This window comes from Astyanax mexicanus, chromosome 13 (genome assembly GCF_023375975.1).
Source record: "Astyanax mexicanus isolate ESR-SI-001 chromosome 13, AstMex3_surface, whole genome shotgun sequence".
NCBI lineage: Eukaryota > Metazoa > Chordata > Actinopteri > Characiformes > Acestrorhamphidae > Astyanax > Astyanax mexicanus.
Window position 1 is genome coordinate 6568113 of NC_064420.1, and position 25409 is coordinate 6593521.

General features: G+C 41.0%; 1 protein-coding gene across 1 annotated transcript in view; it reads left to right on the forward strand.

Annotated features, from left to right (window-relative positions):
* plxna1a (plexin A1a) overlaps window positions 1-25409 on the forward strand; it is a 208318-nt gene that overhangs the window by 29814 nt on the left and 153095 nt on the right. The window contains exon 2 of the mRNA XM_022677283.2: window positions 1485-2885. Within this exon, the coding sequence (XP_022533004.2) occupies window positions 1668-2885 (1218 nt within the window). The 5' untranslated portion in view covers window positions 1485-1667. The remainder of the gene's footprint in view (window positions 1-1484; window positions 2886-25409) is intronic.

Consider the following 25409-nt stretch of genomic DNA (forward strand, 5'->3'; position numbering starts at 1 on the left):
GCCACAGACTCTGTAATAAAACAAATAATGAAATATACCACTTTAAATAATACTTTTTTCCTGATTATTTCATTTACACACCATTTTACTTGACTTACTATCTTTATCTTTGACAGAAATGCGCACTCTCTCCGCTTTTAGACTCTTTGGCCCGTTTTTCTGCGCTAGAAATGCGCACTCTCTCCGCTTTTACACTCTTTGGCCCATTTTTCTGCGCTAGAAATTCGCACTCTCTCCGCTTTTACACTCTTTGGCCCATTTTTCTGCGCTAGAAATGCGCACTCTCTCCGCTTTTTGACTCTTCGGCCCGTTTTCTGCGCTAGAAATACGCACTCTCTCCGCTTTTAGACTCTTCGGCCCATTTTCTGCGCTAGAAATGCGCACCCTCTCCGCTTTTAGACTCTTCGGCCCATTTTCTGCGCTAGAAATGCGCACCCTCTCCGCTTTTAGACTCTTCGGCCCGTTTTCTGCGCTAGAAATGCACACTCTCTCCGCTTTTAGACTCTTTGCCCGTTTTTCTGCGCTAGAAATGCGCACTCTCTCAGGTTGTAGACTCTTTGCCCCGTTTTTCTGTCCTAGAAATGTGCACCCTCTCCGCTTTTAGACTCTTTGGCCCGTTTCTGATACCTAGCGTTCAAACTTTGAATCTCATATTATAAAAAACCTGCTTAACAGCGGGCCAACTTTCATTCTATTTCTAAAATACCAAAAATACCGTAGTTTGGACACCCCTGATCTGGGAAATATATTTAAAAGTATTTTGTTTCAGTATGAAACTTCTTATGCTTGCCTTAATTAGTTTAATCAACACATAATATAAGAAAAATGGTTCATATTTGCAAAAAACCCTTTCAAAAACTAAAACTAAATTACATAAGTGTTGTGTTTTAATGTTACGTAAAACTATCGTGTTTTATATGTTAGTAGTGAAAAAAAGTCCCTGTGTCCTCATATGGGGACACTACAAATTTGTACTTTATTTTTTTTAAAGGTTGGCCACATTTTACCTCATATGGAGCCACAGCCTGTACCATCTAGTGATCTTTTTCTGATTAAATAAAAAAAAAAACAGTATTTCCTCTATATAAACAAAGTTTAGTTTTTATACTTGTTAGGTCTTACTGATCCAAAATAGCTAGAAGAAATTAAAAATGCCTAAATGTGGTAAATTCTTCATGTGAATACTGATATTTTTAATGATGGTAGGTTAGAATGGTAGATTAGTTCTCTGAAAATCTCTTTCATATGTGAGCAAAACCCGTCATTGTAACTCAAATATTAGTATGGAATCCAATTGAAAATTGAATCAAATTGGGACCTTCTGAATCGGAACTGAATCGATTCTGTAAATCAGTGGTGATACGTAGCCCTACTTGTGGTGTTTGTAACACTCTGTTAATCGATAAGCTCTTAAATTCTGAAGCATTCTGTCCCTCTCTATCTTCTCTGCTGAATCTCATGGCGTTTGTCTCTGTTTTTCGCAGGAGTATCGGCCGTCTTGCTGTGGGTAGCCGTGTTGAAGATTGCAGATTGCAGCTCTCGACTTGCGGGAGAGAAAGAGAGCATTGAAGACTCTGGATCAATACGACTCTCTTCTTTTTCACCTCAAGCTGGCGTAGACCGTTTTTTCAATACGACATCGGGAAGGTGAAATCCACCCACCAGACATGCTGCGGTGCAGGAGGGGGGCTCCCCCCTCACCAATACCCAGGGCCTTCCAACTCCTACTCTTCCTTTTTTCCCTCTGTCAAAGGGGTGAAGCGTTAGAATCCACCCTGCACTCCTTCCAGACCTTGCAGACGTTCCAAGCGTTCCAGACGTTTGCCCCTGCCGAGGGTGGACTTGCTCACATGGTCATCCACAATAAAACGGGTGAGGTTTACTTGGGTGCCGTTAACTGGATCTACAAGCTCTCCAGCAACTTGACCAAGCTGCGTAGCCATGTGACCGGGCCGGTGGTCGACAATGAGAAATGTTACCCTCCGCCCGGAGTCCAGTCCTGCCCGTACGATCTCCTACAAACCAACAACGTCAACAAGCTTCTGCTGCTGGACTCAGGGCAGAACCGGCTTATTGCCTGCGGAAGCACATCACAAGGCATCTGCCAATTTCTGCGATTGGACGACCTCTTTAAGCTGGGTGAACCTCACCATCGCAAGGAACACTACCTCTCCAGTGTGTCCGAAGCAGGTACCATGTCTGGAGTGGTGGTCAGCGGCCCCCAGGGTATAAGCAGCGGTAAACTCTTCGTAGGAACGCCTATCGAAGGCAAATCGGAATACTTCCCAACTCTTTCCAGTCGCAAACTGATGGCCAACGAAGAGAACGCTGATATGTTCAGCTTTGTGTATCAAGACGAATTCGTCTCCTCACAGCTAAAGATCCCTTCGGATACACTCTCCAAGTTCCCCATGTTTGACATCTACTATGTTTATGGTTTCAACAGCGAGCAGTTCATCTATTACCTGACCCTTCAGCTGGACACGCAGCTCACGTCCCCTGACGCAAGCGCCGAGCAGTTTTTTACCTCTAAGATCGTACGGCTTTGCGTGGACGACCCCAAGTTTTACTCGTATGTGGAGTTCCCCATCGGATGCACCAAGGACGGAGTGGAGTACCGGCTTGTCCAGGACGCCTATCTTACCAGGCCTGGTTCCAAACTGGCGAGGTCGCTCGGTATCTCCGAGCGGGAGGAGGTGCTGTTCACCGTGTTCGCTCAGGGCCAGAAGAACAGGGCCAAGCCGCCCAAGGAGTCGGCCTTGTGCCTGTTTACCATGCGCAAAATCAAGGAGAAGATCAAGGAGCGCATTCAGTCCTGCTACCGGGGCGAAGGAAAACTGTCCCTGCCCTGGCTGCTCAACAAGGAGCTGGCCTGCATCAATTCAGTGAGTTATTTGTGATTTTCTTGATCATTGTGTCTCTGATTTTTTTATTACAAGGTTTAAATTTTGGCACATCGCTGGATGTGATGTCATGTAGAGCAAATGGTGAAAGTAATTCTGATACAAGTTTTTTATAGGTGTTGAAAATGTGACTGGGGTATAATATTGTTGATACACTGAACATTGGCTGTTTTTTTGGTTTTGGGTGGTTTTCTTTGCATTTTGGTGAATTTTTGCTGGCTTTGTTGGTTCCACCATTTGCTGCTAAATAATAAGATTTGTGATGCATTTTGGGACACTTTCGTCTTATGTAAAATGTACATTTGGCCATATTTAATATAGATCACGAAGCGTCACAGGAGGATCACGTTCAAATTTCACAATGCTATTTGTACACTCAAAGAAAAATGGCAGACATACTCAACAGTGTCTTTAAACCATTTTGGTAACAGACCATGATTATTTTTGCTACAGGGGTTGAACAATGAAATTGAAAAACCTGGTTTTAGACCACAATAATTTATTGTCCTGACGGACAGTTCTGGTGGAAACAGGAGAGTTGAGGTGCACATTGAATTCTGCCGTGATTTGGGCAGCCGTGGTTTTATGTTTTTTTGATACAATCCGGGTTAGCCCCTGAACATCCCTTTCAGACAGCTTCCTCTTACAGCGTCCACAGTTAATCCTGTTGGATGTGGTTGGTCCTTTTTGGTGGTATGCTGACATTACCCTGGATACCGTGGCTCTTGATACATCAAGACTTGCTGTATTGGTCACAGATCCTCCAACAAGACGTGCATCAACAATTTGTCCTCTTTTGAACTCTGGTATGTCTCCCATAATGTTATCGTGTTCATTGCAATATTTTGAGCAGAACTGTGCTCTTACCCTGCTAATTGAACCTTCACACTCTTACAGCTCTTACTAGTGCAATAATGTGCAATTAATGAAGATTGGCCACCAGGCTGCTCCAATTTAGCCATGAAACCTCCCACACTAAAATGATGACAGGTGTTTCAGTTTTATTGTCCAACCTAATGTGGAATGTTCTGATATTTAGTGAGTAAATGTGTAATCTGTTGTAGTTGAGCACTTTTGGTGACCAAGCTGAGTGTGAACTAAGTGATCACATTCTTTGAACAGCTAGGCTAAACAAAGCTAACAGCAGTTTTGCAGGCATTGATCTTATAGGGTGGATAGTGTGTCTCTCTGTGTGTGTGTGTGTGTGTGTGTGTGTGCATTGTTTACCAGGCAGCTTAACTCGGCTGTAGTTCGCTCAAGGCCACACTGCCGGCCACATCATTAGCGCTGTCCCTCGGATTAGCTCTCTGTCACTCTCCGGCCTTTGGTGTCCCTGCCACTAATTGATTTGTAGTCCTGAAGTTGTCGTCTTTTTGTTGTCCTCCTGGGACCTGTGGGGTTCTGAGAGAACAGTGTGGATGGGTATGGAGAGTGTGTGTTTTCTACACTGTCATTAAATTCAAATCTTCACTCTGCTCATCATTTTTTTATCCCCTCATCATTGCATTAGCCTGTGTTGAACACAGTTCTGTAACACAGAGTGATGTGATTACATCTATAGAATTGCACAGACAAACGCACAAACTGTGCTTTTACACAATGCTGTGTTTGATTAAACAGACAAAGATGTCATTTTAAGTAATTTGTATGGGAAGTATGGGAAACCGAGTCAATACTAAGGCCAGGCAAGAAATGGGCTCTGTCCCAAAAACCATGCCTGTTTAAACCAAGAGCCCTGCAGCAGGGCTTTCATCCTATAGCACTGCTTGTTGGTGACGTCACCAGAGTGTACACTTTGAGTAGAGGGCAGGATGTGATTTGGGACGGGTCTTTGAATGTTACAGTGTGCAGAACACTGTGTAATAAGCACTGTATATGTTATAACAAGCGAATGAACTAAGAGTGACAGAAGATTGGCAGCTTTGCTATAATCATTATGTTTTCGGCGTTAGGGTCTAATGCAGTAATGTTTAGGAATGTAGCCCCGGAAGCCAAGGCCAGGGAACGTCCCTGTCTCAGAGGCTCCGCCCCTCAGCATGCTCCCTTCTGCCGGCTCCCTTCTTCTTTAAATGGGTTTATTTTCTGGGTTAATGTGTTATATGTGTTTGTAGGTAAATGTGATTTAATTGTGGTGTTCCACTGGTGGAGCGTTATTCACATTCTTGGTGTTGGGTTGGAGCATAGACTGTGTATAGCTGGACAGAGCATCATCTCTCAAAAGTAAAGCCACCACAGGTCGGGCGCCCCCTGCTGTTCGGTTTCAGACAGTTGCGTAACCCCACCCACCCCCATAGGTTTCAATGGCAAAACAGAACAAAAACTTTCAATCACGTTTTTTTCTAATATACTGTATTCTACCTCCATTATTTAAATGCAGCAGCTAGTGTAACCTCTGCTTATATTGTCAAATTTTTATATCCCCACAGAATTCATTTTTAAAAACGTTATTCAGCTCTATTTAAAAAAGGTGTGGTTATTGTAAAAGGGCTGGTTATGGGCGGGACCAATAACAGACCGTCAGCTCCGCTCCGCTCTGCAGCCTGTGACCTCGAGGCAGCCCTCAGGGGCAGGGTTATTTAAATGAGTAGGCTGTCTCTGCACAGTCTTTCTCCCTCCTCTGGTCTCTACTGCGCAGACTCGGGTTTCAGGAAGGCCAACATGGTGGAAGATTTTGGCTTCGTTTTCATTGAATGAATGGGAACAGAGACACGGCGTCCATCTTTTTTTACAGGCTCTGGGTTGGAGGGTGGATAAGGGTCTCCACTGGAGAGCTGTTACATTAGGAGTATAATCACTGTTTGTTTGGCAGCTGTTTTAATGCTTTATCCTTTTCTAAATAAAGTTTATTTAGCGGTCTTGCTCATATGCTCTGTCTCTCGTCACATGCTTTGTCTCTCCCTCACTTCCTTTGTCTTTCGCTCACTCCCTCTGTCTCTCTCACTCTCTCGCTCTGTCTCTCGTCACATGCTCTTTCTCTCGCTCACTCCCCCTGTCTTTCGCTTACTCCCTCTGTCTCTCTCACTCACTTGCTCTGTCTCTCGTCACATGCTCTTTCTCTCACTCACTCACTCTGTCTCTCTCTCTCCCCCTGTCTCTTGCTCACTTCCCCTGTCTTTCGCTCACTCACTCACTCCCTCTGTCTTTCGCTCTCTCCCTCTGTCTTTCGCTCACTCCTCCTGTCTCTCGCTCACTCCCTCTGACTCTCTCACTCTCTTGCTCTTTCTCTCTCACTCTCTCGCTCACTCCCCCTGTCTCTCGTCAAATGCTTTGTCTCTCGCTCACTCCCTCTGTCTTTCGCTCACTTACTCTGTCTCTCTTGCTTACTCTCTCTGTCTCTCGTCACATGCTCTCTCTCTCTCTCACTTTATCTCTCTCTCTCTCAGTCACTCTGTCTCTCTCGTTTGCTCACTCTGTCTCTCTCACTCACTCGCTCAGTCTCTCGTCACATGCTCTTTTCTCTCGCTCACTCACTCTGTCTCTCTCTCACTCACTCACTCTGTCTCTCTCACTCTCACTCACTCTGTCTCTCTCTCACTCACTCTGTCTCTATCTCTCTCACTCACTCTGTCTCTCTCGTTTACTCGCTCTGTCTCTCTCGCTCACTCGCTCTGTCTCTCTCATTCTCTTGCTCTGTCTCTCTCACTCTGTCTCTCTCACTCGCTCTGTCTCGCTCACTCAATCTGTCTCTCGCTCATTGTATGTGTTTGTAGGTAAATGCATATAAGTTGTGGTGGTTCCAACGGTGGTGGAGCGTTATTCACATTCTTGGTGTTGGGTTGGAGGGTGGATAAGTGTCTCCACTGGATCTACAGAGCTGCTACTTTACGAGTATTATCACTGTTTGTTTGGCAGTTTTTAATGCTTTCTTTTTACAGCATTTTACAGTTACAATTTTGGTTTAATAACACTTTGGTGGTGGTTCCCATATAAATATGTGACATCAAATTAGCAGTGAGTGATGGTATCAAATTAACAAGAGTCGTTTTTTTTTTTTTTTTTGTCGCAGGAACAATTGAGCCGCCAGCAGCAGCAGCAGGGTGTTTTTTTTTTTGTGGGTGACATATTGTGGAATGTGTGATTGCGCTGCTGACTGTTAGTGACTAAGGCATTGAAAAATGATCATCACAGTTTCCCCAGCAAGCTCTGCACTGTCCTGTCAGCAGCTCACGTCTAATCGAAGCCCCGTCTTGGCCCGGCTGCTCGCGGTGGGCGGAGTTCGCCGCCTGCTCGTGTCCTGGCTCAGAGCTCGACAGCAGAAATGGCAGCGGCGTTAGTCTTTATCGACAAACGGCCGGCATTCGTATTAGCGATAATAACCACAGCCATTATAATGACGGGCCCGGAGCAATCTGCCTAGGTAATGACGGCGGCACGGCTGACTGAATCCGATGAAAAGCAAATGTTCCGAGGGTCCTTCACCGGCAAGGAGCTTCCAGCTTATGAATTATTCACCCCACTCACCTTGTGTTATTCATTTGTGCTCCATCACAATCAGTCTCCAATCAAAAATCCCTCTGCCTCCCTGCTCTGCTTACAAACAATTAATGGTGTCATTTGCCAACCGCAAAGCATGCGCCGAGATTCCCATTCTGCAAGAGGGGGACAGACAGATGGGGCGGGGGGACAGAAGGAGGAGGAGGAGGAGGGGGGGACGTATAGAAGGACGGACAGGATTTTTTTTCTGCGCTGACTTGCTGTCTGATTCTGACGTCTCTCTTCTGCCTGGTTGTCTCGTTGTGACGGTAACGCTATGCATGTATGTAAATGAAATACAGTAGATAATGGTGGTTGATTGCCATCTGTGGCATTGCTCACAACTGATCAAGGACGTGCCAAGAGGCCCAAATCATAATTTCATATACTGGGTTTTATTCTGCTACACAGTAAAATCAACTCTTACAGTGTTGAACTTTACACTGTTCCAGATACGGCTGTCACAATGTTTTTAAGTGGACGATATATTGTTCCAGGTAAAATGGTGATAAAAGATTTTAAACTTTTTGCTAATGAATAAATGACTTAAATACACTAATATTCAAATTCTATATAAAATTTATACACATAAATACAGCTGGCTATCGAAATTCCATACCAAAATGGTACCAACTGAAATGTCTTGGTACTACTGTCTCTCCCTCTCTCGCTCACTTGCTCTGTCTCTCCCTTACTCTCTCGGCCTCTCTCTCACTCACTCACTTTCTCTGTTTCTTCCTCTCTTGCTCTGTCTCTTCCTTTCACGCTCACTCATTCTGTCTCTCGCTCACTCACTCTGTCTCTCTCTCACTCACTCTCTCGGTCTCTCTCACACTCACTCTGTCTCACGCTCACTCATTCTGTCTCTCGCTCACTTGCTCTGTCTCTCTCTCACTCACTCTCTCGGTCTCTCTCTCACTCACTCTGTCTCACGCTCACTCATTCTGTCTCTCGCTCACTCACTCTATCTCTCTCTCACTCACTCTCTCGGTCTCTCTCTCACTCACTCTGTCTCACGCTCACTCATTCTGTCTCTCGCTCACTTGCTCTGTCTCTCTCTCACTCACTCTCTCGGTCTCTCTCTCACTCACTCTGTCTCACGCTCACTCATACTGTCTCTCGCTCACTTGCTCTGTCTCTCTCTCACTCACTCTCTCGGTCTCTCTCTCACTCACTCTGTCTCACGCTCACTCATTCTGTCTCTCGCTCACTTGCTCTGTCTCTCTCTCACTCACTCTCTCGGTCTCTCTCTCACTCAATCTGTCTCACGCTCACTCATTCTGTCTCTCGCTCACTTGCTCTGTCTCTCTCTCACTCACTCTCTCGGTCTCTCTCTCACTCACTCTGTCTCACGCTCACTCATTCTGTCTCTCGCTCACTTGCTCTGTCTCTCTCTCACTCACTCTCTCGGTCTCTCTCTCACTCACTCTGTCTCACGCTCACTCATTCTGTCTCTCGCTCACTTGCTCTGTCTCTCTCTCACTCACTCTCTCGGTCTCTCTCTCACTCACTCTGTCTCATGCTCACTCATTCTGTCTCTCGGTCACTCGCTCCATCTCTCCCTCACTTGCTCTGTTTCCTCCTCTCTCCCTCACTCGCGCTGTCTCTCCCTCTCTCGCTCACTTGCTCTGTCTCTCGCTCACTTGCTCTGTCTCTCCCTCACTTGCGCTGTCTCTCCCTCACTCGCGTTGTCTTTCCCTCACTTGCGCTGTCTCTCCCTCTCTTGCTCACTTGTTCTGTCTCTCCCTTACTCACTCGGTCTCTTCCTCTCTCGCTCACTCGCTCTGTCTCTCCCTCACTTGCTCTGTCACTTCCTCACTCTCTTTCTCTCTCTCTCACTCACTCTCTCTGTCTCTCCCCCACTCACTCTCTCTGTCTCTCCCTCACTTGCTCCTTTTCTCTCTCTCTCTCTCTTTTTCTCTCTTACTCACTCTCTCTCACGCTCACTCATTCTTTCTCTCGCTCACTTGCGCCGTCTCCCTCCCTCTTTCTTGCACTCTACTCTGAGATATTATAATACAGGAAACCGACATCTCTGCTATAAATATAAATTAATGCTAATCTAATGCTGATATGTCTTAAAAAGGCTTGGTATGATGAGCAAAACTCACACCTTTCCCATTGGCTCTTGGCTCCATGTGACTCACCATAAAAGTGTAGTTTTTTTCTCCTTATTTTACCCTCACTAGTGTATTCAGTTTAACTGTTTGTTAAAACTGCAGCATAATAAGTATTAAATGCAGGAAGAAACCATGTGGAACCATGTGGAACCTAATGTGTAAATGGTCCCAGAAGAAAAAAAAGGCCCACATATAAGAAACACCCTAAAAGGACCGAAATGTTGATTTTACACAAACTGTGTGCATCTTAATTTTTCATTTAATTTAAGCTAGATGTATTTCATCCGCAAAAGCGATCTCTAATATCTGTAGAATTTATGTTACTTTAATTCAATAAGAAGGAAAGTTACATTAACAGTTAATCTCTGCCTTTTTTAAAATAAAAGTATAAATCTGTTAAAATCAGTCTCAAGTTTACTCAGATAAAGGATATTATCTGATATTGTTCAGGAGAACAATGCTGCTGTTGTGAGCCAGCTCGCTGTAGTTTTGCTTAATTGACTCTTTTTCTGTGGCTTTATTGTTCCAGTAATAACACAGGAACCTCCAAGGTTCACCTTCTGTGTCAGCTTTAAACTCTTTTTAAAAACTATAAAAAAAAGGTGAGGAATAAAAAGCGCTAATTAGCATAGCTGATGAGCTTTTCAGAATGACCTCAGATTACATAAAAGAACGGAATAAACAGCCAAAGACTTTCTGACTTTATAACATCTGTATTGTCTCTTAATGTGAATCTGCATCTGCATTGTGCCTTAATAGCTTTTAATAGTTTAAATAAATTAAATAATTCACTAAAATAACTAAAATAAACAATGCACTTAATAGGTAAATTAAGTGAATTTACCTACTCAGTTTAATTTTACTTTATTGTTATTGAAGAGGATAAAATACTCCTAAATAACACTTACCAGGAATCATGGATTTATTTGCTTAAACAGTGTTTATTTTTTATTATTCCAGTAGAATATTTAAACATTACTATATTTATATTACAATTTAAATTTTCTCACTCATTAAAAGTTAATTTGTCTTTAAATGTGTGTTGTTGCAATTTTTTGCCGTTATAAGTCAGTATTCAACAAAAGTGAGTACACCCCTTTAATTTCTGCCAATATTTTGTTAAATCTTTTCAAGGGACATAAAAAAATGTAACTTGGAGAAATATATGTATTTGCAGAAATATACAAAAAATTTTCACGATTTTCTTTTTATAAATAATTGGTTGTTCAGATCAGCGATTTTAGTTGCAGAACAGTTGATCTCAAAGCAGGTAAACCCAAGAAGAAAGAATAAAAATAAATAAATAAATAAACACACCGCTCCTCATGTGGGATCGAACCCGTGTCATCAGGGCCGCGGCCCAAAACACCACCACTATAAGCATACTATAAGTAGCGGAAAAACGAGAACGGACGGAAACTAAAGTCAAGCCAAGCGCAACAGAGAGACAGGGGAGGAATGTAAACAAAAGCTCACCAGAAAAGCATTTAATTTTTTTTTTTAGTTTTTTCATTATCATTCATTATAGTTCAAACAACCTCACAGGCCACATCTGGCCTTACGCTTGAGGATGCCTCACAGGTGCTCGAATTAGTTTACTTTCAGCTTCCCCAGCAAGGCAGCTGAGATTGTGAAGGTATGTTTGCATCTCCTGATTGGTCGATTACCAAAATAATCAGTAGTTGTATCGCTAATCACTTGCTTGATTGTTAAAAGTCTGTACTCAGTAGTGCCTCACGCATTTTACACAGGAAGTCATTGCAGATCAATAAGTCGGGCAGTTAACTGGATTAAAAGAAAAATGACCCATTCCTCCTCCCTTACTCCTTTACTTCCTCCTCCTTCCTCCCTCACTTCCTCAACCTTTCCACTACTGACAGCGTACAGCCTGCAAATCTCCTAACGAGTCGGGCATGGAGCGCCACCGATCTAATTGTCAGAGTAATTATTTATTGATGTGTGTTTGTTTGAGATTTTATATGAGTGTGTGTGTGCGTGTGCGTGTGTGTGTGTGTGTGGCAGGCTGCTGCAGCTGTATTTGTTGTGTCCTGTGGTGGTGTGCAGTGAGACAGATCCACAAAGCATTAGTCATATTTACCCCTGGCTTCAGACGCAACTGGCACACCTGCATGAGAGGACAGTCTAGCCCTGCCGCCATCATTATCATGTTTGCATATGATAATTCAATAGGAGATACATGTAAATGTCAGGGCCAAAAATACCACCACCCCTTATTTGAGTTGAGAATTGTCCTGTAAAGATGACTGTAAGAGCACAGCGCAGAATGATCAATGAGGTGAGGAAGAATCCTAGAGTATATCAGCTAAAGACTATTAAAAGAGAAAGAGAAATCTCTGGCACATGATAAACATTTTTGTTGACAATTCTTACAATAAGGAAAATTAAACATTAAACAAGGTGTAAAATCATACTGTCGGTGGTGTCACGTCTCTAGACTCTCCTTTCACACTCCCAAACTCCATTTCCCATAAACCCACTGGTCGATGACGTCACCGTCAGCCGCTCACCTTCACCCAATCGTATTATGCTCCTCCGTTCAGAGTCACCTGTGTTCTAGGAAGTTCCGGTTCATAGTAATTCTAGTTTTGTATATATAGGTTTCAGTCAGCGTCTGTACTTTGCGAGGTATTATCGACTCATGTTGCGTACTGAGCCTTTCTGTTATGACCTTCTTTTCTGCATTACGGATTTTACCTTTTGTCTTTGCCCTTATCGGATTTCTTGAACTATCGGACTGTCTCTCTGGCTTCAGATCTTGGACTGTTTTCTGTACTACGTCTCCTGTTTTCAGTGTGAGTGTTGTTCAACCTGTTCTCTGGCTGTGTTATCCAGTTTATTATTCTGTAAATAAACCAGTCTTTACCTTTTACTCGGCAAGCGTCAATCTTATCGGTCTGGCGTTACAGGTGGGGTGTAAGATAGTAATGAGCATCGTGACACACCTTGCGCAGGGTGTAAGCGCCCTCTACCCACCCAGAGAATACAAGGATAATTGTGCTCTCTTTTGGTGCTCTGGCAGCTGATGGCAAGCTGCATGATTGGGATTCGAACCAGCGATCTCCAGATCAATGTGGCAGCACCTTAGTCCGCTGGACCACTCAGAGCCTACAGCTTGAATTTGTGAATCTGTTTAATGAAATATGCAAACTGTGAAGAAATTGTGAATGAAAGAAGACCCTTTTCTCATCACTGGATCTTCATACTATCGTATCTCTTCTGACCTGAATAGGAATACTCTGGACCACTTTCCAAAGGACAAAAGCATTCATCATTCCTGACTGAGTTGGTTGGCCTAGCTAAGACACAGCCGTGCCATACTGTAAATAGGCCATGAGGGGTTTCAGTGTTGCTGTAATTGCTCGTGGAGGTGGAGCAGAGGTGGGGCAGCACAGCCTCATTAGCTGGGTATACATTAATAGGTCTTCTGATGGTAGAGTTACACGCTGATGGTACATAGTTGCACAGAGAAGTCTGATAAAGTCTGTGCTGATTTGTGTTCCTGTGTTGAATTTTCTTTGCTGGCACAGTTAGGAGCAGAGGTGGAAAAAGTACTGAAAGTAATTGTAATTGAGTAAAAGTACCTTTACTTTGCTAAAATTCTACTCAAGTAAAAGTAAAAGTACCCATCTAAAAATCTACTCGAGTAAAAGTAAAAAAGTACTCAATTTAAAATGTACTTTGAATAAAAGTTACATAGTTACTTTTAATTATTTGATGTAAAAAACTACAACAAATCATAAATTAAATCATTATTAAATTAAATAATTTGGATCTTTCAGGCAGTATTTGTTCAGACCACCCCATAAAACATTTTGAAGAACAAGTGGCATAGGTTGATACTCTGTTTACTACACATGTGTCAATGACTGTGAAACAGTGTGTTTGAAAGCTCAGCGGCAAATTTTCAGCTTTCTGTGTTATACACAGGGGTACAGGGGTTGGATAATGAAACTGAAACGCCTGTCGTCATTTTAATGTGGGAGGTTTCATGGATAAATTGGAGCAGCCTGGTGGCCAATCTTCATTAATTGCACATTATTGCACCAGTAAGAGCAGTAAGAGTGTGAAGGTTCAATTAACAGGGTAAGAGCACAGTTTTGCTCAAAATATTGCAATGCACACTATAACATTATGGGTGACATATCAGAGTTCAAAAGAAGACAAATTGTTGGTGCACGTCTTGCTGGAGCATCTGTGACCAAGACAGCAAGTCTTTGTGATGCATCAAGAGCCACGGTATCCAGGGTAATGTCAGCATACCACCAAGAAGGACCAACCACATCCAACAGGATTAACTGTGGACGCTGTAAGAGGAAGCTGTCTGAAAGGGATGTTCGGGTGCTAACCCGGATTGTATCCAAAAAACATAAAACCAAGTCTGCCCAAATCTGGCTACTGCATCTGCGCAGATCTCCACATTGAGGGGAGCATCCACAATAGCGTGCAGACTCCTCTTCACTCCCAGCATAAAATAAGGAAGCTGATTGGCTCTTTATAATAAACAACAGGACTTCATCCTTAAACGTATGCTTGGTTGAGTGTTACGAACACTCCCATTTATAATTCAGCCAGTGTCTTCAGTGTCTCCTCTTTAATACCTGCCCTGGTTTTCTCCTCAAAGTTACTCTGCCTAAAAGCACTTTCCAGCCACAAACTCTCAGTGTCCAAGGAAACTGGTTCCAGACGTTGCCATGTAAGGACTTAAAGCACTCTGTGAAGCATTTAGGTGCTCTTATTTCTTATCTGGGGTTTAGAGGTTAACTTGTGGTTTCTGAGGCTGGTAACTCTGATGAACTTATCCTGTACAACAGAAGTAACTCTTGCTCTTCTTTTCGTGGAGCAATCCTGATGAGAGCCAGTTTCATCATTGTCTTTTTAATTGTCTTTTTTGTGACTGCACTCAAGAATACTTTTAAACCTTTATTTCTTAAAGTGACTATTTTTTGGTACCACTTTATAATAAGACTACCTCTATAAATGGTTTATAAATGGTTTACAAGTAGTTTATTAATGGTTACTAATTAGGTTGTAAATGCCTTAAACATCATTAGAAAGGGCGACAATATAGATGGCTGTGGGTTCAATATATGTGTTATAACTGATTATTAATAATTTTTAAGGCATTTACAACCTAATTATTAACCATTTATAAACTAATTGTAAACCATTTATAAACCCTTTATAAATGTAGTCTTATTATAAAGTGGTACCTTTTTTCTTTACTTAGTTGAGTAGTTCTTGGCATAATCTGGATTAGAACATTACTCAAATAGAGCTATTCACTGTATACCTGTAACTCTACCTCTTCACTACTTTACTATAACTGATGCTCTCAAACACTTTATTAAGAGACAAGAAATTCAAGTAATTAACTCTTGATGAGTTCAGCACAGCTGTTAACTGAAAGCCTGAATTCCAGGTGACTCTACTCTACTCATAAATATTAATCTACAATGCAAAACATTTTAAAATCATGTAAAACTGCAGTTCGTCCAAACTTTAGACTTTAGACTTGTACTGTATGTATATACAGCTCTGGACAAAAATAAGACTTAACCACTGAACCACTTAAAAATGATTAATGATAGGTCTCTTTGATTTTACCAAATTTAAAACCTCTGGAATATAATCAAGAGGAAGATGGATGATCACAAGCTGATCATCAAACCAAACTGAACTGCTTGAATTTTTGCACCAGGAGCAAAGCAGCATAAAGTTACCCAAAAGCAGTGTGTAAGACTGGTGGAGGAGAACTTGATGCCAAGATGCATAAAAACTGTGAATAAAATTGATTTCTAAAATTCTTTAAACTTTATGAATATGAACTGGTTTTCTTTGCAATATTTGAGGTCTGAAAGCTCTGCATCTTTTGTGTTATTTCAGCCATTTTTCATTTTCTGCAAATAAATGCTCTTAATGACTATATTTTGGAATTTGGGAGAAATGTTGCCTGTAGTTTATAGAATAAATTCAAAGAATAAATTATCTTAATTTTTTCAAGAGCTGTATATTATATGGCATGCCTAAAAACACCTTTTGTAAAGAAATATATGTTTTAGTAATTTTTTAGTCTATAGTTTACTTTGCTTTGCTGGTTAACACAAAACTTTCAAGGAACTTCAGTGTAAGAAACCTAGAGTAAAAGTAATAACAGGATACAAGATATATATATATATATATATATATATATATATTGACAAAATGACATACCCCAATATGTTTAAGCTACAGATAACCAATATTAAATTTCCTGCTTGATTTAACAGTGACTCGGCGCTGCTAAGCAGAGCTCATTTTACTGCCAAAACGCGTATTCCCATTTGTGTCATTCCCCTGCTCACACTACACTCACACTACATGCTTTATTGGCACTACAGTTAACAGCAGGCTGCATGTTTAGCAGGCGCTTTAGTAAGACTGTGGTTCAGTGTATAGTGGAAGAACAGCCACCACCTCCTGCTGAGTGCTGGAGTGGCTTTTTCACTGCCCGGATCCTTAAACGAGTGTCAAACACATCGTCCCCAGATACAGCTCTCCACAATACTCTATTATCATAGCATCATCACAGACAACAGACTGCAGACTTTATAAAACGTTTCTGTAGACCAGGGGTGTCCAAACTACGGCCCGCGGGCCATTTGCGCCCCGTTTTCTTTTTTGGAGCGGCCCGCGAGGTATTTTAGAACTAGAATGAAAGTTTTTATAATGTGAGATTCAAAGTTTGAACGTTTGGTGTCAGAAACGGGCCAAAGAGTCTAAAAGCGGAGAGAGTGCGCATTTCTAGCGCAGAAAAACGGGCAAAGAGTCTAAAAGCGGAGAGAGTGTGCAGTTGTAGCGCAGAAAAACGGGCAAAGAGTCTAAAAGCGGAGGGGGTGCGCATTTCTAGCGCAGAAAAACAGACCAAAGAGTCTAAAAGCTGAGAGAGTGCGCATTTCTAGCGCAGAAAAACAGGGCAAAGAGTCTAAAAGCGGAGAGAGTGCGCATTTCTAGCGCAGAAAAACGGGGCAAAGAGTCTAAAAGCGGAGAGGGTGTGCATTTCTAGCGCAGAAAAACGGGGCAAAGAGTCTAAAAGCGGAGAGGATGCACATATTTAGCGCAGAAAATGGACCAAAGAGTCTAAAAGCGGAGAGAGTGTGCATTTCTAGCGCAGAAAATGGACGAAAGTGTCTAAAAGCGGAGAGAGTGCGCATTTCTAGCGCAGAAAAACAGGGCAAAGAGTCTAAAAGCGGAGAGAGTGCGCATTTCTAGCGCAGAAAAACGGGCCAAAGAGTCTAAAAGCGGAGAGGGTGCGCATTTCTAGCGCAGAAAAACAGGGCAAAGAGTCTAAAAGCGGAGAGAGTGCACATTTCTAGCGCAGAAAAACGGGGCAAAGAGTCTAAAAGCGGAGAGGGTGTGCATTTCTAGCGCAGAAAATGGACCAAAGAGTCTAAAAGCGGAGAGGGTGCGCATTTCTAGCGCAGAAAAACGGGCCAAAGAGTCTAAAAGTGGAGAGAGTGCGCATTTCTAGCGCAGAAAAACGGGGCAAAGAGTCTAAAAGCGGAGAGGGTGCGCATTTCTAGCGCAGAAAAACAGGCGAACAAGTCTAAAAGCAGAGAGAGTGTGCATTTCTAGCGCAGAAAAACGGGCCAAAGAGTCTAAAAGCGGAGAGGGTGCGCATTTCTAGCACAGAAAAACGGGCCAAAGAGTCTAAAAGTTGCCGTAATTAAGGAGTTTAATATTAAGAGACATCATGAAATTAAACATCAATTTGAAAAATCTTAGTTTACACAACACTGTCAAAGATAAAGATAGTAAGTCAAGTAAAATGATCTGTAAATGAAATAATCAGGAAAAATGTATTATTTAAAGTTGTATATTTCATTATTTGTTTTATTACAGAGTGTGGCCCGTGACTTCAAATATATTTCTCCTTCTGGCCCCCAACAAAAAAAGTTTGGACACCCCTGCTGTAGACTGTGACAAACCGATGTCATATTGCATAAAAAATAAAGCACAGTAAAGTACTGATTCACATTGATTCATATACACCGTCCCCACGTGAGAGTGTTACACTAACTCAAAAACAGCTCATTATTTATTTCTAATTCTAATTTCTAATAAGTTCAGATACCCTATCCCCTATCACTAGTGATGCCCCAACATCAGGAGAGTGAAGACTAGCACATGCCTCCTCCGATACATGTGAAGTAGCCCAGCGTGCTCAGAGGAAAGCACAGCGACTCGGTTCCTATACATCAGCTCACAGCTGCAGCCTTGTGCTGATCGACATCACCCTTTTGGAATCATGAGGGGAATAAGCGCCATCTACCCACCCAGAGAGAGCAAGGCCAATTGTGTTCTCTCTTAGGGCTCCGGCAGCCGATGGCAAGCTACATGAACAGGATTCAAACCAGCGATCTCCCGATCATAGTGTGAGCCCTTAGCTCACTGGACCAAAAAGGTAATTTTATTTTTAAGTGTATATTGATCTCTAGAGCTTCAGCATTTTGAAAACTTTACACTTTGCTATTGGCCCCTGAAACATTATCTATTTGCATAATGGGCGTGTCCCCTCATCCTTCACTTACCATCTTTGTGTGTTGTCCCTCCCAGCAGCCATACCTCTCCTCGGGTATTCAGTTACAGCATATTCTATAGCATTTTTTTTTATATCACACTATTATAAAAGCACTATCAATGAGTGTCTAGTTTCTGGTCTATTTTTTTATACATAAGGCACACCGAATTATAAAGTACATTATGCAACACTAGTAAGGAACAGGGGTGTCACCATGTTTAAGAAAACTGTTTATTTGGGTGAGTAAAGCGCTTCCTTTTATTTACAGTAAGCTCAGATTTCCAGATTTTCACTAAGGCTGGGTGCAGCAGCTATACTATATACTATTAGTGGATAACTGCTAGAGCTAGCAGGAGGTAAATGCCACCGGACAGCGCCACACTGAGGAACCCTGAGTGTAGCGGTAAACCGGGGCGATATTAGCTAGCAGCAGGCTACAGTCAGATATACTCACCTCTAAAAGGCAAGAGTGCTAGCGCTTAGTGCGATTAGCAGCTAAAGTTAATGCTGCTCCAGTAGTACTAGCCGGGGTTAGGAGCAGGCTACAGGCTGATAATACTCACCTCTGAATGGCCAAAGAGCTAGCGCTTAACGCAGTTAGCGGGTAATGCTAATCTTACTCCAGTCTCAGCACCTTATAGTGTAAAAAATGTGGTATTAATCAACTGCTTGTCCAGCGTGTCGTAGGCTGTAAGAGCAAGTTACCATTCCTTAATTGTTTATTTATTTTCTGTAGATACATATTTTATATATATATATATTGATGTTGTTCAGTAACAGTGATATCCACGTTTTATCCTTTTACAGCAGCTGTGTGGCAGTTTAATGTTTCACATCATCATACGCACCCTGTGATCTCAGACTGGATGTCTGTAGGTCATCCTTACTGAGCACCAGAAAATAAATCAGACTGCTGACTCAGGATCAGTCAGAAATAGCAGCATTATGTAAACCAACCTGGCGCTGCTGACGGACATGCTGATATGATGCTTGTATTTTTAGATAAGTCTGGGGGGCTGCAGGGATCAATCAATCATCGATCAATCATGTTCTTCTGCTCAGCAGTGTCTGCGTCTGGTCTGCCTGAGGAAGGTTTAAAACAGAGAGAGGGAGATTTAGGACTTTCAGACCTTCCAGGTTGGTCTAAACCAATAAAGCAGATGGAAAAAAGAGGTTCCAAACTACAGTATGCTCCAAATATTGCAATGCACACAACATTATGGGTGACATACCAGAGTTCAAAAGAGGACAAATTGTTGGTGCATGTCTTGCTGAAGCATCTGTGACCAAGACAGCAAGTCTTTGTGATGTATCAAGAGCCACGGTATCCAGGGTAATGTCAGCATACCACCAAGAAGGACCAACCACATCCAACAGGATTAACTGTGGACGCTGTAAGAGGAAGCTGTCTGAAAGGGATGTTCAGGTGCTAACCCGGATTGTATCCAATAAAAACATAAAACCACGGCTGCCCAAATCACACAGAATTCAATGTGCACCTCAACTCTCCTGTTTCCACCAAAACTGTCCGTCACCACAATAAATTATTGTGGTCTAAAACCAGGTGTTTCAGTTTCATTCTGAATAAAAGAAAGCAACAAAGAATTGGGGAGAGCAAAAGGACGAAGGGGTGGAGAGTAAGATGGATAGCAGTGAAGCAGAGGATAAAACAGAAGGAGAGAAAAGAGGCTGCTGGTCTGTGTTTGTGCCAGGGCTATTAACATCTAATTAGAGAGCCTGGATTGGACAACTGGAGGAAACAAAGGGCAAGCCGTGTAGCTGCAGCCAATCCCCTGCCGCAAATCAAAACATGAGCCTGGCACTCTGCCAGCACCCTGTATTCAGCCTACTGTATTTCATACAGCCAGAAGAAGCTCTTTCCTCAGCTTAGCCAAAAGCATTTCATGTTCCCATGCTTTTGGCAGACACTTTGATCTCTTTTAGGATGATATAAAACCTGTGCACACAAATACTCACCACACCTGCACCAGAAAATACCTGCACTGATTAATAGGGTTGGGCGATGTCCCCATAATTGGCAGATGACTATGTTTACAGTGAAACATCGCGATGGACGATGATATTGTTTAAATAATTTAAATAATTAATATAAAATAAAAACTAATTTAAAACACAATCAAAGGCTTTCTAATAGTGCACAGAATAATACCAGTTTCAAATCATTGAAACAGCTCACCAAAACCTCCACCTATCCTTTATTTTTGACAATATTTGATTAAATTTACAGATCCTCACTCATCTTAATTTATTGAACTAAACTGAGTTGTTATATTATTTGTAGCCTCGCGCTGAATTCAGCTCTGCACTGCGAAAGAGAGTGAGAGAGAGAGGAAGCGTGAGTGCAGTGCGACGCATTTTGCCTGATTTCTCTTGATTAAATATCAGCAAATATGTGAATTTAATACCATTTAATACCATACATTTAACTACACTTGATAGGACCTTATTTATTCAAACGTTTTTGTTTTTTTTTATCGCAATGCCGCATGCGCTTTCCTTATGACTGACGCTAAATCCTTATAACTGTTTGATCCAGCTGTTAAACTGTTATATTAATACCATTTTAACGTTTTTCGTTTCTATGTTTTAGAAACTCGTTAGATTATATTTTTGTCAACATTTTGGATTTATTTTCGTTTGTTATTTTTCTAATAATAATAGAAATGACATAATTTATTTTCTTTTGTAAATTTTTTTTTACGAGCGAGTAACAAACGATGATATCGTCCATCGGCACAACCCTACTGATCAACTCAATTACTGGTTTTATTTCATGAGGTTTACTGTAAAACCTGATGAGCTATCTTAATCTAAACGATTTGAGGAAACCTATTGCATTAATACATTGGCGTAGGAACCGGGAGGGATGGGTGGGACATGTCCCACCCAATATTAGAAACAGGTGGATTTGTCCCCCCCAAAAATTACATCGTTTCGCTCAGATCAGCTGTAATATTAATGAGGAGACAGGCTAACCACGTAAACTGTGATGATATGTTTCTGACAGCTGGTTAAAATACACATCTCTGAATCAGCACACAGATTAAACCCACTGTGATTAATAAACTGCAGCTGTGTTAGTGAGTTAGCTTAACTTTAGAATGAGCTAGATTGGGAGTCAAGGTTAAAGAAAAAAAATAAACTATATATATAATGTTCAACTTGACCTGTACCTGATCAGCTAATCACTATTACATTTTCAATTAATTTGGTATTACAGGACTTACTGTGAGCTATAATGAACGAAAATTAATTTAGCTAACTAGTTATCTAGAAGCTGGATGTGGAGGATAGCCAGAATTTAGTACAGTACTTTGTGTTTGTAGTTTAAAGCAGTTTCTTAACCCTGATCACTGCTCTAAAAAAGTGTTTTTCCACCTGACCCAGCTGATCTGCTAATAAACAGTAATTTACTGAGTTTACCTGTTAAAATCCTTTAGCCCCTACATGGAGCCTAAATTAATCATTATGTATATCCAGCAGTGTATTAGACACATCATACCACCACTTACTTTATTAAATGCCTTTAAACAGAGAAAGCTCTACAATAACCAGTGTTAATATGCAGTAGAATATGTAAGAACAGGGTTGAGAAACACTGCTGTAACGTGACTTTTGTTCATTTGTAGTTTACAGTAAGACCACATGTCCTGACGTTTATAAAAGTCTCTATGAAACGTAAAGTTACATTCTTTTACATAAAAGGACACCATCTTAAGAAGAGCTCTCAGTAGAAAAAAAAATAAAAACGAGGGAGAAAATGTAAATATACAACACAATTGACATGACATAATAATAATAATAATAATAATAATAATAATAATAATAATAAAAATAAACAAATCTGTTATTTTATTTTAAATATTAGGTGATAACTGATTATTTTTGTCGTATGTATATTATTCAGACATTGCATGCATAATTTTTTCTAACAACAGTAACTGTAACGTGGAGTAACATGTTTAGGTTCTTAAATCACCTTATAATAATAATAATTTACTTTTAATTAAAAGTAATTTCCACAAATGTTGTTCTAGGAAACTATAGAGTGGGCTTTGGTTCATATTGGCAAATGTGTCCCCCCCCCCAGTATCAAGCCCGCTCCTACGCCCTTGCATTAATATATGTAATGTTTTATTAACTTTAAACATTTAGCTACTTGATAAGTAAACAATGTGAATTGCACCTTACTCTACTTGACATTACATAAGCAGCCTTTAAATCTGGACCTGGAACCCAGTATCCAGTCCTGGACTTTGGGACCAATAACATAGATTACCTACACTGTGAAACTATAAGGCGCACCATATTATAAGGCACACTATCAATAAATGTCTTTTTTCTGTTCTATTTTCATACATAAGACAACAATAGTGATATAAGCAATAATAGTAAAGAACAGGGGTATTTCCCTTTTAATTCAGCAGGTCTCACCGCTGGGTGGTGGTCAGGGTGTAGCTAAGTTAAGTAAAGTTAAGCTAAGTAAACAAAACTTAATTCTTAAACTTCATTAAAAAAACATTTTCTTTTAAAGTCAAACGAGGACCGGATATAAATCTACACAGATTTCTCTCCTGAAAACAGTTTATTTGGGTGAGTAAAGTGCTTTTGTTTATTTACAGGAAGCCATGTCATGGTATGTACAGAATGGCAGACACGTGCAGATACTGATAAAATCAAAATTAGTTTATTATAAGAATAAACAGATGTAATCACAGTCGATACAGAGAAATGGGTGATCACCAGTAAACAGAGTAATGAAGGCAAAACCATACCAGAAACGATAACCAGTCCAGAGTTCATACACAAACAATCCAGTATCAGAGGCAAAGGCAATAATCGGCGTCGAGAAAACAAAAGCAAGGTCATACACAAAGTAAACTGAGACAAGAGATAAAGTAACGCTTTGTAAAGAGGAGAACCTACAATACGCGGCGTGGAAGTCTGTTTGGCATGCACCTTTATAGTGCCAGTAATCAGTATTCGGGACTTCCTGGAGGAAGCAGGTGAGGTGTCACGTGATCAGGTGAGTGCGTGATGTCAGCGGGTGGTGCATTCTGGGTAGTGTAGTTGTTGACCTGAGAACCTCCGTTAGAGCTTGGTGTGGAAGGGACAGAGGAGCTAACAGCACCAGACGTGACAGGAGCATTAGCATTAGCCGCTGTCTGCTAGCGCTAGCTAGTAAACGCAGCCCGACAGAGTTACACTGAGGAACCCTGAGTGTTCCAGAAAGTGAGGGAGATATTAGCTAGTGGGTTATCCCATGGAGCTGATTTTAACACAGTAAACACACAGGCTACAGTCCCCATATACTCACCTCTGAACAGCGAAAGAGCTAGCGTTAAGCACGGTTAGTGGCTAATGCTAATCCAGCATTAGACTCAGCTAAAACTCTGCTCCAGTCTCTGTTCTGAAGAACCAAACTGAAACTCCTGTATAACTCTGAACTTCAGCAGAGAGGATTTACTGCTCCTTAATACCTGACTATAAAAATTTATACATAAGGTGCACCAGATTAAAAGGAGGCTTACTGTCGATTTTTGGGAAAATGTAAGGATTTTAAGTGCACCTTATAGTGCTGAAAATACGGTAATTTGAATTTACTTATATCATTTGAGTTTATTTGTTGCCTCAATTTTTTAAAGTAATGTTTATAGAAAATGTGAGTTTAAATAGACTTAAAACTTTTCATTCTTATGCCTAAATAGTTAGTTAGTTTAATTTCTGTTTTTTTTTTTTGTTATATCAGTTTCTTTGCACATTAATTCTACTTTGAATTTGATGGTCAGGTGAATAAAAGAGATTTGTACGTAGTGTATTAATTTTGTAAAACTAGTGATATCAAACTCAAATTCAAACTGAATGGATTAACTTGAATTACAGTGTTTCAATTTATCGCTTGAAGTCTATATCAAAATGATAAAAAGGGGGAAGGGCTACATACTGAAGGTGAGTGTCAGAAACTGGGGAGATACCCAGTTTGTAAATAGACTGTGCGAGAAGCCAATAAAAAAATAAGCAGTCAATGGCAACAGACAAAACGTAATATCGTTGAGTTAATTCAAAGTAAATTCTTTTATAAAGCACTCTATAGAATAAGGGTAACCTGCAGTGTAGATTACACTACTCATGGGTTTAAGATTATGCAGTTTAAAGGTACATAATTTAAGCTATGTCAGTGTTTAAGTGTTCTCTGATGCTGAGAGTGGGTTTATGTTGGCAGACATTGCTCACTTACTAATGCGGAATTATGCAATTAGAAAAAGGTGGCAGCTGTTAATGTTTCTGGCATCACCAGTCTAAAAGGTTTGCTGGCTGTAATTTACAGTAATACATAAAATCAGCTCCTCTTAATTGTGTTTTAGAGCATTGTTAGTGCATTGTTACTACAGAGACGTTATAGTGTATTTTACTGAAGACTAGTAAGTAGGCTGTACTAGATAATATAGGACAGGGGTTCTTAACCTGGAAAAATGAGTAATTAACCATTTTATTTGACATTTTTCAAAATGTGACCTTGTGATATTAAATCAACAGTAAAAATATCTTCCATCCATCCATCTTTAATACCTGCTTTATCCGTCAGTGTGGAGGTTTGGTTTGGTTTGGTTTGGTTTGGTTTGGTTTGGTTTGATTTGGTCTGGTTTGGTTTGGTTTGGTTTGGTTTGGTTTGGTTTGGTTTGGTTTGGTCTGGTTTGGTTTGGTTTGGTTTGGTTTGGTTTGGTTTGGGAAAATTATATTTTGTTTGGTCTGGTCTTGTTAGGTTAGGTTAGGTTAGGGTAATATACTGTAGGTTAGGTTATGTTTTGTTTGGTCTGGCCTGGCCTTGTTAGATTAGGTTAAGTTGAGTAAGGTTATGTCAGGTTAGGTTTGGTTTGGTTTGGTTTGGTTGGATTTGGTTTGATTTGATTTGATTTGATTTGGTCTGGTTAGGTTTGGTTTGGTTAAATTATATTTTGTTTGGTCTGGTCTTGTCTGGTCTTGTTAGGTTAGGTTAGGTTAGGTTAGGTTAGGGTAATATAGGTTAGGTTATGTTTTGTTTGGTCTGGCCTGGCCTTGTTAGGTTAGATAAGTTAGGTTTGGTTAGGCTTAGTTAAGTTAAGATAGGTCAGGTTTGGTTTGGTTTGGTTAGATCTGGTTTGTCTGGTCTGGTTAGGCTAGGTTAAATTAGATTTCAACAGGTTAGGTTAAGTTAAGTTAATGAACGTTAATTTAAGTTAAGTTTTGTTTTGTCTGTTCTGGTTAAGGTAGGTTGCGTCCGGTTAGGTTTGATTTGGTTAGATTTGGTCAGGTTAAGTTAGGTTAGTTTAAGTT